This window comes from Mirounga leonina, unplaced genomic scaffold, assembly GCF_011800145.1.
Source record: "Mirounga leonina isolate KUSES-001 unplaced genomic scaffold, KU_Mleo_1.0 Mir_151, whole genome shotgun sequence".
Classification (NCBI taxonomy): Eukaryota; Metazoa; Chordata; class Mammalia; order Carnivora; family Phocidae; genus Mirounga; species Mirounga leonina.
Genome location: NW_023270377.1, coordinates 10459600 through 10477232, shown reverse-complemented (window position 1 = coordinate 10477232; position 17633 = coordinate 10459600). Strand labels below are relative to the sequence as shown.

The 17633-nt window shown below is 38.0% G+C and overlaps 1 protein-coding gene across 1 annotated transcript in view; it reads right to left on the bottom strand.

Annotated features, from left to right (window-relative positions):
* The window catches only part of SPHKAP (SPHK1 interactor, AKAP domain containing), a 118854-nt gene that overhangs the window by 10555 nt on the left and 90666 nt on the right, over positions 1–17633 (bottom strand). Inside the window, exons 7-10 of the mRNA XM_035008330.1 lie at positions 8253–8438; positions 6113–6199; positions 3896–3948; positions 3624–3805 (exon numbers count right to left, since the gene is read on the bottom strand). Of these exons, the coding sequence (XP_034864221.1) occupies positions 3624–3805; positions 3896–3948; positions 6113–6199; positions 8253–8438 (508 nt within the window). The remainder of the gene's footprint in view (positions 1–3623; positions 3806–3895; positions 3949–6112; positions 6200–8252; positions 8439–17633) is intronic.

Here is a 17633-nt window from a genome sequence, read left to right as displayed (position 1 = left end):
ACCAGTTGAAATAGGGTCCCCTACTCCTCTGCCATCTTTCCTCTCCCTGAGAAATCCCATTTTCAATGTGTTTGTCATCTGCTTTTAAAATAAATTTCCATCATATTTCAAGATTTCTCTTTACAATCTGAGCTTCTCCCAGTTTATATTCACCCTACTCTGGGTCCCTCTGGAACTGGAATGGAAACTCCATGGGTCATAAGTTTTGTTCTTTTGTTCCCTCTATTTCCAGAGCCTAGAACCGTGCCTTGTTGTATATGCTCAATAAACATTCGATGAATGTTCTGAGTGTATGACTTTCAAGTGGACAGCATTTTAATGAGTAGAAAAAAACACCATGAAAGAGAAAGCTTAAAAACGAAAGTGTCATTTTATCAGAAAAGAGTGACACTATGTTGGGCACCAAAAATGCTTGGAATTTGCCTTTGAGTTGAAATGTGGCTGAAATTCATTATAAGCTGACTTTAATTAAGTGCCCTTCAACTCCAAGGTCAATGGTGGGAAAGGTGAGCTGCTTCAGTATTTACTCACGATACCCTCTCCTCTTCAGTTCACTCCTGTATTGTCACAAGGCAGGGGGGTTGATGAGGGAACACCCTAGTGGGAAAATTGTTAACTAAGTTAATCTATTTTAAAAATTCAGAATTCACACAAATGGGGACTCAGGACATAGATCTATGAGTGATGTTTAATATTCGAGTGATGGTGGGAAAATGACATTTCTGAACTAAACAGAGATGCTTCTTTAATCCTCTACAAACTGAGTAGGAACATGTGAGACATTGTTTGCCTTTACGTAAGACAAAGCCTCATGGGAGGCCACAATCTCTCTTCCACACTACTTCAAAATAACTACTTAACTAATTAAGAAAGACAATCAGAATGAGGTTTCCAAATGCAGCATTGATAAAAGAAAGGATGTCAACATTTTGTCTGTGGGTTTGCTTTATTTGAACAGTTCCATCTCAGACAACAAACCGTGCCCATTTATGGAGAACCACTCTGCATAGAGAACTTTGAGTGAAAAAAATTAGAATATTTAGTCCCTAAAGTTACAATCCTTAGAAATAAGTTCCTTGACCTGATGCTACATTGAATGAGTAAAACATTACTTCCTGTTTTTCTTGATAACATTAGTGGAGCGTTTATTTTCTCAGAAAAACAGCTATGAGCAAAGGCAGGAATTCCCTCCGAGAACTGAAAATTAGTGAGGATAGTGGGAGGGATGGGGTGGCGGGGTGATGGACAATGGGGAGGTTATGTACTACGGTAAGTGCTGTGAATTGTGTAAGACTGATGAATCACAGACCTGTACCCCTGAAACAAATAATACATTATATGTTAATAGAAAAATTAAAAAAGAAAAAAAATAAATAAAAAGTAAAAACAGAAAAAAAAAAAAGAAAAGAAAATTAGTGAGGATAAATAAATATCAAGTCAGGGCCTGATTTACAAAATCAAGTTAGTAATCAAGTTCATGACACACCCCTTGTCCTTTCACCTAATAAGGATTTGTGAGACACATATTCACATAGACTACTATGTTGTTTCTTCAAAATGGTGGATTGTATAAAAATCTACTTTATTAAGAGACCATCCGAAAATGCACCAAGTAATGCTCTGGAGATAAAGTTGGAAACCAGCCGTCTTTCATTTTTTCCAGGAATTTGAGGATCCACTTTACCTGAGAATGTTCTTGTTCTCCGCCCCCATGGCAGGGAGTCTTTAGGATTGTGTATGACAAGAAGGAGGGGTCCAATGTGGAGTGCTCTTTCACTCCACTCTTTGCACTGGGCAGGCTGGGTGGTAAGGTGGAAGGAGAATTTATCAAATAGTGAACTACTCATTACCTCGCCAACAAAGGTATGACAAGTATAGGATAGTATCTATAGATAGTATCTAGATTCAGATGGCATGGAATGGTAGGAAGAGAAATATATTACGGGTTGGAGAGAGAAACTGATGCGGAAGAGGGCAGTATCAATTATGTCTCCTTCTCATTTTTTCCAGTATCCAATGCCATTGGCTGGCGATGCAGAAATGGGGAAACTGTTCTAATTACCATGTGCACGGGCCACATGGTAAAGGATTTTTTATTTCAGCCTGCTAGATTTTGACAATGAGAATTCCATATTTTAAAAAAAAATCCAGATCATAACTCCAAGGCAATTGAACCTGAGAGAGACACTATTGAGAAGTTTCCAGGACTATGCTCAGACATCACTACCTGAGGACTCTCTCATGGGCCAGCCACTCTGAGTCTTGACTTGCTCATTAAAAAGGGATGATAATAGCCATTGGCTCTTCTGACAGGGTTACTGAGAAAGAAGTATAATCATATGTGGAAATACTTTGTGACAATAAAACATTACAAAATGCACTGTGGCAGTGATTGGCAGGATCCTAAACCAGCTTCCAAGATTTCTGCCCTAATCCTCATTATCATGAATAAGATGAGAAAATTATGACCTCATTATGTACACGGCAAAAGGGATTCTTTAGTTAATACTGTGTTAATCAAAAAGGAGACTATCTGGTGAACCTAATCTCAGTGCATAAATCCTTTAAAAACCATTTTCTCTGGTTGGTGGCAGAAGTAAGAGAGATTGACTGCATGAGAACATAGAGGGGTCCATACGACAAGGAATGCTGGAACTTTCTAGAAGGGGCACAGCAAAGAAATGGGTCATCAATCCTACAACCACAAGGCACTGAATTAGGACAACAACCTGAACAAACTTGGAAGCTTGTTTTTCCCCACAGTTTTCAGACAAGTGCCCAGCCAGGCTGCCATCTTGATTTCTGCCTTGCAAGTCCCTAACCAGAGAGCAAAGTAGAGTTCACCCAGCTTCTGGCAACAGAGCTAGGGGGTGTTGTTTTAACTTAGCAAATTCATGGCAGTTTGTTACACAGCAATAGGAATCTCATATGGCCACATTATTATTAATTTGAACACCTTTAGAAGGGGCATGCTTTTAAATTATGGGAAATTGAGCTTGAAGACATTGGCAGATGGATTTGTGCTTTAATCTTAATAATTAACATTCTATAACAGTTAGTGGACAGTTTTGGAGTTAGAGTGATAGTTGCTATTAATTTAGAGGTTGGCAAGGGATCTATTCCCTGACTTTATATTTCTGGTAGGTGGAGAGTGATAAGGAGGAAGTCCATCTAATGCAAACCTGTTCAGTAGAGGATTACTTGCATCTTGTTGACACCATGTCACAGTCTGTTTTAAATATCAGTATGGCCTCACTTTAGTTTCTTATATCTATCAAGCCTTTCCCTTCTACCTCTTATTTAAATGAGTGGTATGAGGAGGTTGGTTCCAGAGCAAGGAAATATCAAAACAAAAACAAAGAAACAAAACACCAGACTCTGAGAAAGTTCCCATCTCCGCACTTCACTTTCTCATTGTCACCAATGAGCTGAGACCAACTGAGGGTCAAAGAAACAGTTACCATGATTATATTGATGCGGGTGGAAGGTTTCAAAGTTCTAGTCAAAATTTTAAGGTAAAAAGAACAAATAGTTCACATTTGAATGAGTTGACTGGGAATTTACCAAGTTTCCAGCAGTAATAAAAGCACAATTTAATCACATCCAAACACAGGACAGGGTACCTTTTCGATTCTGTTTTCTTGAGATTTCTTAAAGTAGATGGTGGGGATCCCAAGTTCCGAGGCAGCTATCCACTGCAGAGTGGCTCGAAGTTCAGCGTCAGGACACTCTGGCTCCAGATCAAAGTTGATCACTAGCATGCTTCCCTGGGGGCTGGCTGCTCCCATTGCCACTCCAGAGACACCTGAACACAGACCACAAGCCCAGGTTTACTATGCGTTCCAGGGGGAATCACAGGCAAATTGTATGTCAAAATTATGGGAATGTGGCTTACCCTCTACATTTTCTGACTGTCCTTTAAGAATCTCCTTTTCTTCTACTAATTCACTTTGGGAGAAAACAACAGTATATGGTTGGTAATATTTAGACATTAGCTGTAAATAGACGATGAGGCAATGGATCTTATTGATCTAAAAGCTTCTGAAGTTCAATCTAGATTTATCATTTTCATAGAGGGAAGTAACACTGGAGAAATATCAGTGTGGCTCTTACATAGGATTATTGGGTCTGCCATAAATAGCCCTGGCCCTTAAAAAGGCCAGATAAATTACATAGTTTTAGTTGGGATAATAAGTGTGGGAGAGTAAGAAATTCATCTTTCTCTTCTCCTCAACTTCTCTTCCATCACTGGTTTGAACAATCAAGGAAATATCTTGTAGGCAACTAGATCTGATTTGGGGACTTATCCTTCTTCTGTATTTGACTTGTCATTTAAAAGACCAAATATTTCCATCCTAACACAGTGATTTTTTTCCCTATACTATGATAGCAACAAATTTACATTTTAGTCTAGGAAAATATTTTTCTAATGTTTGTGGTTCTTTGATCTGAAATAAGGGTAAAAAACAACCAATGAACAGCAGAACATAAATTGTACAACAAAAGATCTCAATTAAAATTGAAATTTTTCTTTTTCTATCAGGAGGATGGAGTAGGCTGGAGGAGATAAAAAACTAGAGACATAACTGAATTATTTCATTAGTTAAAACCATGTTTAATGTTTGAGGTGTTTTCATACAGTAAGTACTTGTTAGGGAGTCTTAATGTAATGGCAGGACTCAGTAAATGCTTCCAAAATGAGAGCATATGTCCCCACAGCTGAAAGGAGGTGACCATCTTGGGAAGCCTGTGGTTGTCCTATATTTTTGTACGGGCTAGAAATTCAAGACACAGGATCTCTTAAAATGTGTATTTTTATAAGAGTATTCTCCCTTATATTTTCTCTTACTGCTAAGATTTACTGGCTGTAAATTTCACTGTATTCCTCTTAATGTTGAGAGAGAGAGAGTATAGTTGTTCTGCCACGCATATGGAATTATTTCTAGAAGAATGACCAATTTCCCAAGGGTCTAGAGCCTCTGCTAGGTCTCTGCAAGAGATATAAGTGAAATGAAAGATGGTAGGGGCAGTTTCTGCTATTGTGCAGCTGCAGGATGCTGATAGGGGGTGGTCATTTTAGTTTTCCCTGAATGCATAGATGTGTTTGGGGTCCTAGGCTCTAACCCTGGAGAAAGATGGAAAAAGGTAGCTAAACAAATGTTTCCTGAAGGAGAAAAATTTACCCCAAAGTAATTTTTTGTTTGTATTTTGGTTCTACTTTTAAAAAACAAAACAAAACAAACCCAAGATCACATGTATGTTTATCTCTACTTGTGAATAGTGGCGGTAAGGAACAACAAAGGATTGATTCCTTCAATCACTGAGGAATACTCCCGCAGGCAGGATACCTGATTACATAGTGAAACAAAAATGACTTAGCTATAGAGAGTAACTGAGGAAGTAGATAAGGGAGCAGCATTAGTCTTATATTTCATTTTTATCTTTCTGAGATTTAAGAAAACTCCAAACAGTAATAAGCTAAGTAGTAGTAGTCAAAGATAGATTTCAATTCATTTACTTTTCCAGAATAATCACAAATTCTGGATATAGCCCTGACCTCATGTTGTCCTCCTTTTCCACACTGTATTTTGTGTTACACGTGTCGTGCTCCTTAAGTGCTATTTCTCCTTGGTCTTTGGAAGATCTCGAGGTCTTGGGAAGCAGAGTCACTGTGTGGCAATGACATATCTACATTGTGGCCCCCTTTGGTATTAGACACATTTAGTAGTGATTATCCCAGGTGTCTACAAGTAAAGGAAAAATCATTCACATTATATTCTATTGAACAATAGTCTTTGTTGGTTGGCATGGTATGATTTAAAAAGATTTTTGCTTTTCTGTGTCCAATTAAGTAAAATGACATGTTATTTCTGATTTTATGGATAAACTTCTTCCAGGATGATTTTATCAGAGGAGGCAGATTTGAAATCCAGAAAACAGTGGTGCTAAGGTAGGACTAGTCTCAGCCCCAGTTCTTGCTCCAGTGACATGGAACCACGGCAGCCTAGACATGATGATTCAGCGGTTGGGCACAGTCTGAATGATCAAAATGGATTGCCAGATGGAATTAGAGTAGTGGTCTCACAACCACTGCATCTCAGTGGCTACTTACTTAATCATGGGAGAAGTTGATATGCCTTCCTGATAAATGTCCAGGTCCATAGTGCCAAGACTGCTAGTGGCACTACTGTTGCCATTGCTGACAAAGCAAAAGTTTACATATTAATGCCTGTCTCCACCACCTGGCCACATGGCCAACACTGACGTTCCATCTTTCTTCCTAAGAGGTCCTTCTTTGGGTGCCCAGAAGAATATTGTTGGGGGTCTCCTAAATTAATATTTATTTCTGGACAAATTAGGGGAAGACACAACAAAAGACACTTTTGGCTCCAGCCAATCATCATCATTATCTTCTTCATCATCATCATCATCATCATCATCATCATCATCATCATCACTGTTTTTGAATTTCTGCACTGGAGTTATAGCTAGTGGGCCACACCTAGTGGGTGACTATCAGCATGGCTTTTGTATTCCTCATTCTAGTTACAGTGAGGATGTTTATCTTTCAGCAAGAGACCCTTTGGTATACCCACGGAGACTGGGATACTTCTGAGAATGCTGGCTGGGGAGATATCAGAAGGCTCATTTGCCTGCTTCTTGACTTCTGACAGAAACCAGTAGACACATGTTCTCCTGTTGCCATTCAAGGGATTTTTCTGAGGGACATTCCACAGAATATGCACCTGGCTGATTATTTTCCTGTGGGACTGCAGAATTTACAAATATGAAGTTGGGCGCTTGGGTGGCTCAGTGGGTTAAGCGACTGCCTTCAGCTCAAGTCATGATCCCAGAGTCCTGGGATCGAGTCCCACATCAGGCTCCCAGCCTGCTTCTCCCTCTGACCCTCTCCCCTCTCATGCTGTTTTTCTCTCTCTCTCAAATAAATAAATACAAATATGAAGTTGGGCAATGCCAAAGTTTTATTAGCTTCTTTATTGTAAAATCTTTGAGAAGCAGCACCTGATACCTTGTGTATAATGGAGAAGAAGGGCTGCTGAATCATTTACATAGGCTACACAATCAACATATGGTCTAGTTACTAGCTTGGAACTTAGTTGCTGAAACATAGTAGGCTTGAGCCAATTTTTAGGCTCTGTCGGTACTTGCAGAATGGAATGCATCCAATTTCAGCAAACCAATTGAGTTTTCTCATACTCCCACTATTTCCCAGTGACATCTCTTCCAAGTCAGGTTTCCAAAGGATGAGTGCTGGTGTGTCCTGTGACGGGACAGTCTTCCCTGGGGAGTACCATGAGTAACAAACTGTACTCCTTCAATTTCAAATTCCTGCTTTGGGTTTCATGTGGGGCATTGAATATATTCACTGATTGAAATCTGATGCCTCAAACATCGCACTGAAGGCAATTAACATATAAACTGCTGCTAAGTCTAGAGATTTATATTCTGTCTTTTTTAAAAATCTCCATATTGTAATAATTCCCACTGGTTTGGGGGGATTTTAGACCAAGTGTTTAACACTGAAATTTTCCTAAGTCTAAACAGACCAAACTGCCAGAAATAAGGCTGCTAAGGAGCCATTACCCCCAGATGCATCTGAATCCCATTTTCCCACTGGTCTTTCTGGAAAGTCTGCAGACTTTTTCCAGTATCATATCAAATAAGACTTGGGGCAGAAATGTGGGGATTCTTTTCATTTCCACCTCACAGAGGGATAGTGTTTAGTTTATGTCTCTTGATGCACTTGGGTCCTTCCAAATCTGATCTTTCTCTAACTCGTCTCTTGCTTTCTCTGAGCAACATTACACAGGGCAGGGGAGAGAAAGGAGAGAAACAATTAGGCCAAACAACACAACACAATGTGGAAACACTTGCCTCATGTAAACCCAGCCTGGGTTGCATCTGAAATACAAATGAACCAGAGAGAAAGTATCAAACACACCAGGTGTAACAGCAGGTCTTATTTAAAATTTCCCAGTTGTTATTGAATGCACTAGCTGGGGCTTACAGAGAAAGGAATACAACTGACTCTTAAGCTTGGCCAAGGTAATTAAAGGCACAACTGGATATTAAGAAACCTCTCACACAAATCACGACAGGCAGGCACCTTGACCTAGCAGAGCTTTCCTTTTTGCTCTATTAGGGACTCTTTGTAGAGAACCATCTAGAAAGTATTTTTAGAATCTGTGTTGAAACCTGTTTCCCTGGGAAGTCAAGTAAAGAGCAGGTACCTCAGGGATCGCTCACTGAGCTGCAGAAAGCTACTCGTGTCATCCGGATTGTCCTCCTCATTGGCAAGCTGGGACCAGCTGTCCGTGCTCTCCCCGCTGCTGCCAGAAAGGTTGGGGAACTCATCGGGGGCTCTGCCTTCTGCCGTGACTTCAGCCCCTGCTACATCTCTGGCATCAAGACTGTCACTGTAGATGGGCAAGATACCATTACCAAGAGCGGAGACACAAGGCAGAACTTTTCATGGGGACCTGGCTGGCTTGAGCATGAGTCTCTGCCGCAGTGAGCAGGATACTTGGAGATGGGTGGATTTTTTTCTTTCAGGCTATTCCTTCTCCTGGTGCCCTAGGGCCCATTTTGCCTTTTCAAGATTGCTGCCCATCAGTTTCCCCATCTCTTCATTTTATGTCTTTCTACTGACTCCCTCCATTCACTTCAAAAACACAGTGAAGCACCCTGGGCTGCATACATAAGCATAAATGTGGGGCCGTAGTGTTTCTAATGAAGAGACCCAGAGCCTCCTTCCAGAGATTATGAGTCATTGCTTCTGCAGGGAGACCAAGAAACCTGCATTTTGAACAACTACTCCAGGTAATTTTAATGCAAGTGGCACATGGACCATGCTGGGAAAAAAACGCCCACCCGGTTCTGCAGGTTTACCAAGTTGTATTGCCTGCAAATGCCCCTGAACACATTTTGCATTTGTAGCTAGCCAGTTACACCATCCTCTCCCTCTGAAACCTCTGATTTATATCAGCACCACCTTTCTGGATGAGTGCTTTTTTAGGTCAAGTTTCTCTCCAAAAGCATTTAACCCTGGATCCGACAGGCGTTTCTCCTTGCAGCCTTTGTTTTGCTCTCTGGTTCCCAGGACTTCCTGCCTCTGTGGTCACACCTTGCCGAGAGCCTGGTTTCCTGTGTTGCCTCTCAGGGCCGCCGTCGCCAGTTCCAGTCTGTCCCTCCGTTCCAGTCTGCCCCTAACAATTTCATCTACTCTCCTGCCTATGAAAATAGCTTCTAAATCTGAACTCAGCCTGGGCCCCTCTTCCTGCTTCTGGGGCTCTCTTTTCAGAGGGTCTTCTGAACATAGTCATCTGTCTCATTAACATTTTGAAATCAGGGCGCCTGGGTGGCTCAGATGGTTAAGCGTCTGCCTTCGGCTCAGGTCGTGGTCCCAGGGTCCTGGGATCGAGTCCCGCATCGGGCTCCCTGCTCCTTGGGAGCCTGCTTCTCCCTCTGCCTCTCTCTCTCTCTCTCTGTCTCTCATGAATAAGTAAATAAAATCTTTAAAAAAAAAAAAAAACATTTGAAATCAACACATCTTAAACAAATTCTGATTGCCCCCCTATCCTCTTCCTGTGTTTTTTATTTCCTTTGACCTTTCTGTCTCTTTGCTCATGAAATTATCTTAATTTAGGTCCTTCTAAATTGCTTGAATTTAGATTTGGAAGGAACCTCATAGATTTCCTGTAGATTAGAATGCAGAAGCTTGGTGAATTAAATGATTTGTCCAAGATTGCAATAAGAGTTGGTACCAGACTTTAGACCTCAAGTTCTGAGACTCATGGACATTGCTCCATTACTCTTGGCTGGACTATATTGTATTGGCCTCCTAACAGTTGAGCCCCAACTATTTCTCCTCTTTCAACTATATGGTCCAGAAATTCCATTTCTAGGAATTTATCTCCCAAAACCAAAAACACTAATTTGAAAGGACATACACGTGCCTATGTTTATTGCAGCACTATTTACAATAGTCAAGACACGGAAACAACCTAAATGTCCATCAATAGATGAATGGATAAAGAATATATAATAAATATATACAATGGAATATTAGTCGTTAAAAAGAACATAATCTTGCCCTTTGGAAAACATGATGGAACTAGGCGGTATTATGTTAAGTGAAATAAGTCAAACAGAGAAAGACAAATACCATATGATTTTACTTTTATGTGGAATGTAAAAACAGAACAAATGCTGGAGAATCATATTGTGAGGTTTGCAACACAGAAAGAAAACCTCAAAATTGTGAAGCTTGGAGCTCATATAGGAGTTGCTGCTGACACATTTGCCTCTCTTCTTCATCAGGGGGAGAGAGAAAGGAGAGAGACAGAGAGAGACAGACTGACAGAAAGGAGCGGGGGGAGAGAAAGGAAGGGGGAGAGAGAGAGAGAGAGATCACTTATAAACAAATCCAAATGTTCTCTGCAGAGAGGAGGAAACGGTCTCTACTTTACCACCCTGGATGGTAAACAAATAGCTCCAGAAATGTAAATCTCTGTATCTCTCTAAAAGTCTCTATCTTTAGGGTTAGTATTCAATCGTTCTTTGATCCAGGTGTCAATACTCTTTGTTCAGAAAACCAAATGTACAGAAATATGAACATATTCATGCAACCTTTCTCCTGACACTACCGACCGTCATCAAAAATTAATAGTATAGGAGAGAAGGACATTGATAACTGCAAGCAAAAAGCAAGAGTGTATTTCTCAGGTGACAACAAAAAAATGCAATAACCTGGTGTAGTGGATACAGAATGCTTTTCTGGGCTGTTGCACACTGACTGCAGAGAATATTGGCTGCTGCCAGTGTGCGCTGGGAATTACCAGCAGGCAGAGAACTGCCTGGCCAAGGTTGTACCCTCTCTCAGTGAGCATCCCACCAACCAGCTGATACAAAGACACAAAAGGCCAGTTCTTGTCTCACTTGACACCAAACCTGACAGACCATTACCTCTTCAGGGGTTCCTGTAGGATGTGCTGAAGCCCCAGTTGTAAACATATTTGGGGGCACCTTCTCTCCATATAATCTTGCCTTTCCTACCTCTTTACAGATGTATGCACACATATCTCTGGAGAGCACTTTCTCCTACCAGATTATTGTCCTGAAAATCTCCCTCTTAAAGTCTGTTCCCAGGGGATGCAACCCAAGACACTCAGTGTCCTTCATTCTAAAAACAGTATATTGGCTGCAGAAAAGTCTATGTAATTCTCTTCAATCTTAGGATTAGTACCATTATCGTTTCTCCAAAAATGGTTATACTTGAAAAATTTTTAAACGAGTTCTAATATAGAGAGTAGAGTTTCAAATGTATAAATTTTGGAGTTCGATGAAAAATTTCCTTTTTGATAGGTGAACTGGTTATCTAGAAAAGTTCACAAAAGCTTTGGATACTTGCTTCTAAGACTCCTTCCCACGGCATTCTGGATAGATACAGTATTAAAGTGTGGCTGTTTCTAGCATGCTGTGCTACTAACACTTGATGAAAAAAAGTCCCTAATAAGCTTGATTTGCCTTTCTAAAATGTTGAGATTTTTCCAAATTGAGCAGGGAGAAAGTGAGGGAATGACTGCCACCAAAAAGACATTGGGTGAATTTAGTTAAATTCAAATGAAAGAAAAGTTTATTGAAGATAAATGGAAACAATACAAATACTCCCAAAAAGGGGGTAAATAAGCCAAGTACTGAGCACAAAGGAGAGGCTTCTAAAACCATCTGTTTTCTTAGGTAAAAAGAAATTTCCTGGACTAATTCTTTACTAAATTAGGACCTTACATTACTAGAAAAAAACTCATTCCAGGATATTTCTCACTAAAGCAGAAGTTAAATCTCAGTGATTGACATTGAATGTTCAGGCTAAAAATGAGTCTGTCAGCATATTTTATTTTATCTAATTTCATGCTCTATTTACAGTAAATCTCATATTCTATGTCACATAACTGGGAATTCAAAATGAATAATGATTATCTAAAACACTGGTTTTCATTTTCTTTTGAGAGAAATGGGGGTATAGCTTTGCTCATTTATTTATGAATAATACACAGATGTGTTATGCAAATGTATGTAGATGGCCTTTTTCCACTTCTGATTTCATAGTTCACATACAGAGCTTCAGAGGACCATTTTTTATATGATATCAAATTCAATTGTAGAATTTCTGAGTTAGCAGGGACCTCAGAAATCATCTAACCTAATGTTCCCACAGCTTAATTTACTAGCAAACCACTGTCATGATTTTTGCCATACCTGCATTCCCCCTATATTATATCAATAATAAAAATTGTAAAAATCAGTTTAAGTAAACTAAATGTGTATTTTAAAAAGAAATATTGAATCATCACTGTAAATGGAAAATAGAAATCACTCGCCATAGGTAGAAGGTAACAATAAAAATATAGAACTACAGTAAAAGCCCTCTTTCCAATGGGTCATCCAGTTGTTTAGTTATAAAAAGTTCATTGAAGGGGGAAATCATAACAAACATACACGTTTCTTAAATTTAAATTTTAGTTAGTTAACTTACAGTGCAATATTGGTTTTTGGAGTAGAATTCAGCAATACATCACTTACATACAACACCGACGCTCATCACAACAAGTGCCCTATCTCATACGCATCACCCATCTAGCCCCTCCCCCACCCACCTCCCTCCATCAACCCGCACTTTGTTCTCTGTCTTTAAGACAGAGAACAGTGAAATTATATGGTATTTGTCTTTCTCTGACTGACTTATTTCACTTAGCCTAATACCATCTAGTTCCATCCATGTCATTGCAAATGGCAAGATTTCATTCATTCTGAATGAATGAACATACAGTGATATTCCACTGTATGTATATATATGCCACATTTTCTTTATCCATTAATCAGTTGATGGATATTTGGACTCTCTCCATAGTTTGGCTATTGTTGATAATGCTGCTATAAACATCAGGGTGCATGTACCCTTTGAATCTGTATTTTTCCTTTGGGTAAATACCTAGTGGTGCAACTGCTGGATTGTAGGCTAGTTCTATTTTTAATGTTTTGAAGAACCCCCATACAGTCTCCAGAGTGGCTGCACCAGTTTGCATTCCCACCAACAGTGCTAGAGGGTTCCCTTTTCTCTGCATTCTCTCCAACACCTGTTGTTTCTTGTTTTGTTCATTTTAGCCGTTCTGACAGGTGTGAGGTGGTATCTCATCATGGTTTTGATTTGTATTTCCCTGAGGATGAGTGATGTTGAGCATCGTTTCATGTGTGTTAGCCATCTAGATATCTTCTTTGGAAAGTGTCTGTCTTCTGCCCATTTCTTAACTGGATTATTTGTTTCTTGGGTGCTGAGTTTGTTAAGTTCTTTATAGATTTTGGATACTAACCCTTTATCAGGAATGTTGTTTGCAAATAGCTTCTCCCTTTCCATAGGCTGCCTTTAGCTTTGTTGATTGTTTCCTTCATTGTGCAGAAGCTCTTTGATGAAGTCCCAATAGTTCATTTTTGCTTTTGTTTCTCTTGCCTCTGGAGATAGGTCTAGTAGGAATTTGCTACTGCCGAGGTCAAAGAGGTTTCTGCTTGTGTTCTCTAGGATTTTGGTGCCTTCTGTCTCACATTTAGGTCTTTCATCCACTTTGAATTTTTTTTTTGTTAAACATACACATTTTAAATATTTTATTTTAACTTTAAATGTATAAACATGTCTTTATTCACCAACCTTTGAACTAAAAAAAAATTTTAGTTTCATTGATTTTTCTCCATTCTTGTCTATTTCTGTTAATTCTGTTTCTTTGCTCTTATTTTTATGATTTCCTTCCTTATATTACCTTAGATTTAATTTGACCATCTTTTCTTAGTTTCTTAAGGTGGAATTTCAGATTGTTGATGTTAGGCAATTCTTCCTTTAAAAAAAGCAACCCCTGCAAATTTTGATATATTGTGTTTTCATTTTCATTCACTTTATTTTTTTTTTAAGATTTTATTTATTTATTTGAGACAAAGAGTAAGACAGAGAGAGAGCATGAACAAGGAGGAGAGCAGAAGCTGGATGTGGGGTTCCATCCCAGGATACTGGGATCATGATCTGAGCTGAAGGCAGACACTTAACTGACTGAGCCATCCAGGCGTTCCCCATTTTCATTCACTTTAAAGTTTATTCTAACTCCCCTTGTGATTTGTTCTTTGACTAATGGATACTTGAGAAGTATGTTGCTAATTTCCAAATATTTGGGGAGTTTCCTAGATGTTTTGATTTTGTTTAATTTCACTGTGGTCAGAGAACATGCTCTATAATATTCTAGCTTGTCTTTTCAATTTATTAAGACTTATTTTATGGCCTCATGGCCTACCCTGGTTAATGTTTCAAGTATACTTGAAAAAAAATGTATATACTGCTACTGTTGGTGGAATGTTTAATAAATGCTAGTTAGGTCAATTTGATTGAAAACGTTGTTCAAGTCTTAAATATCCTTATCCACTTTCTGTCTATTATTCTACCAGTTACTGATAGAAGGGTGCAAAATTTCCAACTCTGATTATGGATTTGTCTATTTTGCCTTCCAGCCTTCCAGCTCCAGCTCAATCAGATTTTGTTTCATGTAGTTTGAATTTTTGTTATTTAGGTGACTACATATTTACAATTACTGTTTTCTTAATGAATCAGGCCCTCTATCATTATAAAATATCCCTCTTTATCCCTGATAAAACTCCATGTCCTGAAGTCTACTCAGTCTGATATTAATATAGCTACTCCATCTTTCTATCATATCTTATTTCATATTTGATATTTCTTTTTCTATTCTTTTACTTTTTATCTATCTATGTCTTTATATTTGAAGCACATTTCTTATAGAGTGTTACAGTAGGGGTTTGCTTTTATATTCAGTCTGACAATCTCTGTATTTTAACTGAAGTGTTTAGGCCATTAAGAATTAGTGCAATTATCAATATGATTGTGTTTAAATATATCACCTTGATAATTATTTACTATTAATCTCAACTGTCCTTTGTTTCTGTTCTCTTTTCTCCAGATTAACTGAAATATTTTTAGCATTTCACTTTATCTCCACTATTAATTTATTAGCATAGCTCTTTGTCTTATATTTTTAGTAGTTATTCCAGGGTTTACAGTATGAATCCAATTATCACAGTCTACCTTCAGATTACATTATACAAAGTCACATAGAATGGAAGATTTTTACAACAGTATATATTTTTTTCTCCCTCCCATCATTTGTATCATAACCAACATATATTTTAGTTCTACATATGTCATAGAACATTTTGTTTTAAATAATTATCTTTTAAAGAAATTTTAAAAGTAGAGAAAGTGTTGTGTATTTACCCACATACTTAGTATTTGTGGAATTCTTGGTTCCCTTGTGTAGTTCAAGTTTCCATCAGTATTGTTTTCCTTCAGCTTAATGACTTCCATTAGCACTTCCTCTTGTGCAGATCTCCTAGTGGCATGTTCTTTAAGATTTTGTTTGTATACAAAGTTACTATTTGGTCCTTATTTAAAATTTTTTCAATAAGCTTTTTTTTTTTTTTAGAGTGTCTTCAGGTTCTAAAACTGAGTAGAGAGAACAGAGTTCCCATGTGCCCTTGGTCCACACATGCATGCCTCCACTATCAACATCTTGCACCAGAGTGGTATATTTGTTACAATCAATGATCCTATGTTGACACATCATTATCACCCCAAATCTTGGCTTACATTAGGGTTCACTTTGGTGCTGTGCATTTTATGGATTTGGACAAATGTGTAATGACATGTATCCACCATTATAGTATCACACAGGATGGTTTTATTGTTCTAAAAACCTTCTGGGTTCCACCTTGTCATCCTTCCTTCCCTCCTAACCTCTGTCAACCACTGATCTTTTTGCTGCCTTTTCTCAGAATGTCCTACAGTTGGAATCATATATTATGAAAACTTTTGGATAGGCTTCTTTCACTTAATAATATGCATTTAAGTTTCCTCCATGCTTTTTTCATGGCTTAATAGCTCATTTATTTTTAGTGTTAAATAATATTCCATTGCCTGGATGTACAAGAGTTTATTTATCCATTAACCTACTAGAGGAAATCTTGGTTGTTTCCAACTTTTGTCAGTTATGAGTAAAGCTGCTATAAAATTCTGTGAGCAGGTGTTTTGTGTAGACATAAATTTTCCTCTCATTTTGATAAATACCAAGGGGCATGACTTTTGGATCATATGGTAAGTGTATGCTTATTTTTGTAAGAAGCTGCCAAACTGTCTTTCAGAGTGGTTGTGCCATCTTTGCATTCTTACCAGCAATAAATATGAAAATATGAATTCTTGTTGTTTCACATCTTTCTCAGCATTTTGTGTTGCCTGTTTTTTTTTTTTTTGGCCATTCTAATAGGTTTGTAGTGTCATCTCTTGGTTGTTTCAATTTGAAATTGCCTAATAACATATGATTATTGAGCATCTTTTCATATGCTTATTTGCCTTCTGTATATCTTCTTTGATGAGGTGTCTGTTGAAGCCTTTTGCCCACTTTAAAAGTCAGGTTGTTTGTTTTCTTATTATTGAGTTTTTAAGAGTTCTTTATATATTTTGGGTAACAGTCCTTTATCAGATATGTCTTTGGGAATATTTTATCCCAGTCTTCAGCTTATCTTCTGGTCCTCTTGCTATGTGTCTTTCAGAGAGCAACAGTTTTTAATTTTAATGAAGTCCAGTTTATCAATTATTTTTCTCATGAATCATGTCTTTGATATTCTATCTAAAAAGTCATTACCAAACCCAAGGCCACCTGAATGTTCTCGTATGGCATCTCCTAGGGTTTCACAGTTTTATTACATTTTATATTTAGATATAGAATCCATTTTGAGTTAATTTTTGTGAAGAGTGTAAGTTTTGTTTCTAGACTCATTTTTTGGCATGTGCATATTGAGTTGTTCCACCAGTATTTCTTGAAAAGACTATCGTTTTTCCATGGTATGGTCTTTGATTCTTTGCCAAAAATCAATTGACTATATTTGTGTGGATCTATTTCTGGGATTTCTATTCTGTTTCATTGATCCATTTGTTCATTCTTTTGCCAATGCCACACTGTTTTGATTACTGTAGCTTTATAGTAAGTCTTAAAGCCAGGTAGTGGCAGCTTAACTTTGTTCTTCTCCTTTAATATTGTCTTGGCTATTCTGGGTATTTTGTCTGCATAAACTTTGGAATCATTTCATTCATATCCACAAAATAACAGGCTGGGGTTTTGAATATGCTTGCACTGAATTTATAAATCAAGTTAGGAAGAACTGACATCTTGACAATATTGAGTCTTCTTATCCATGGATAGCCTTTATTTTTTGCTAAGTGAAGAATACAAAGCTGGCAGTTTTTTCCTTCTGCACAGGAAAGATGTCATTCTTCATCTTTTAGCTTTCATTTTTTTCTGATGAGAAACCTGAAGTTTTTATTTGTGTTCTTCAGTATGTAAGTTGTTTTTTCCTCTGAGCTGCTTTTAGGACTATTTCTTTGTCTTTGGCTTATAATAACTTGATTATGATGTGCCTTGATGTGGTTGTCTTTTTGTTTATCTTGCTTAGGATTCATTGTACTTCTTGATTTGTGAGTTTATCATTTTCACCAAATTATATAT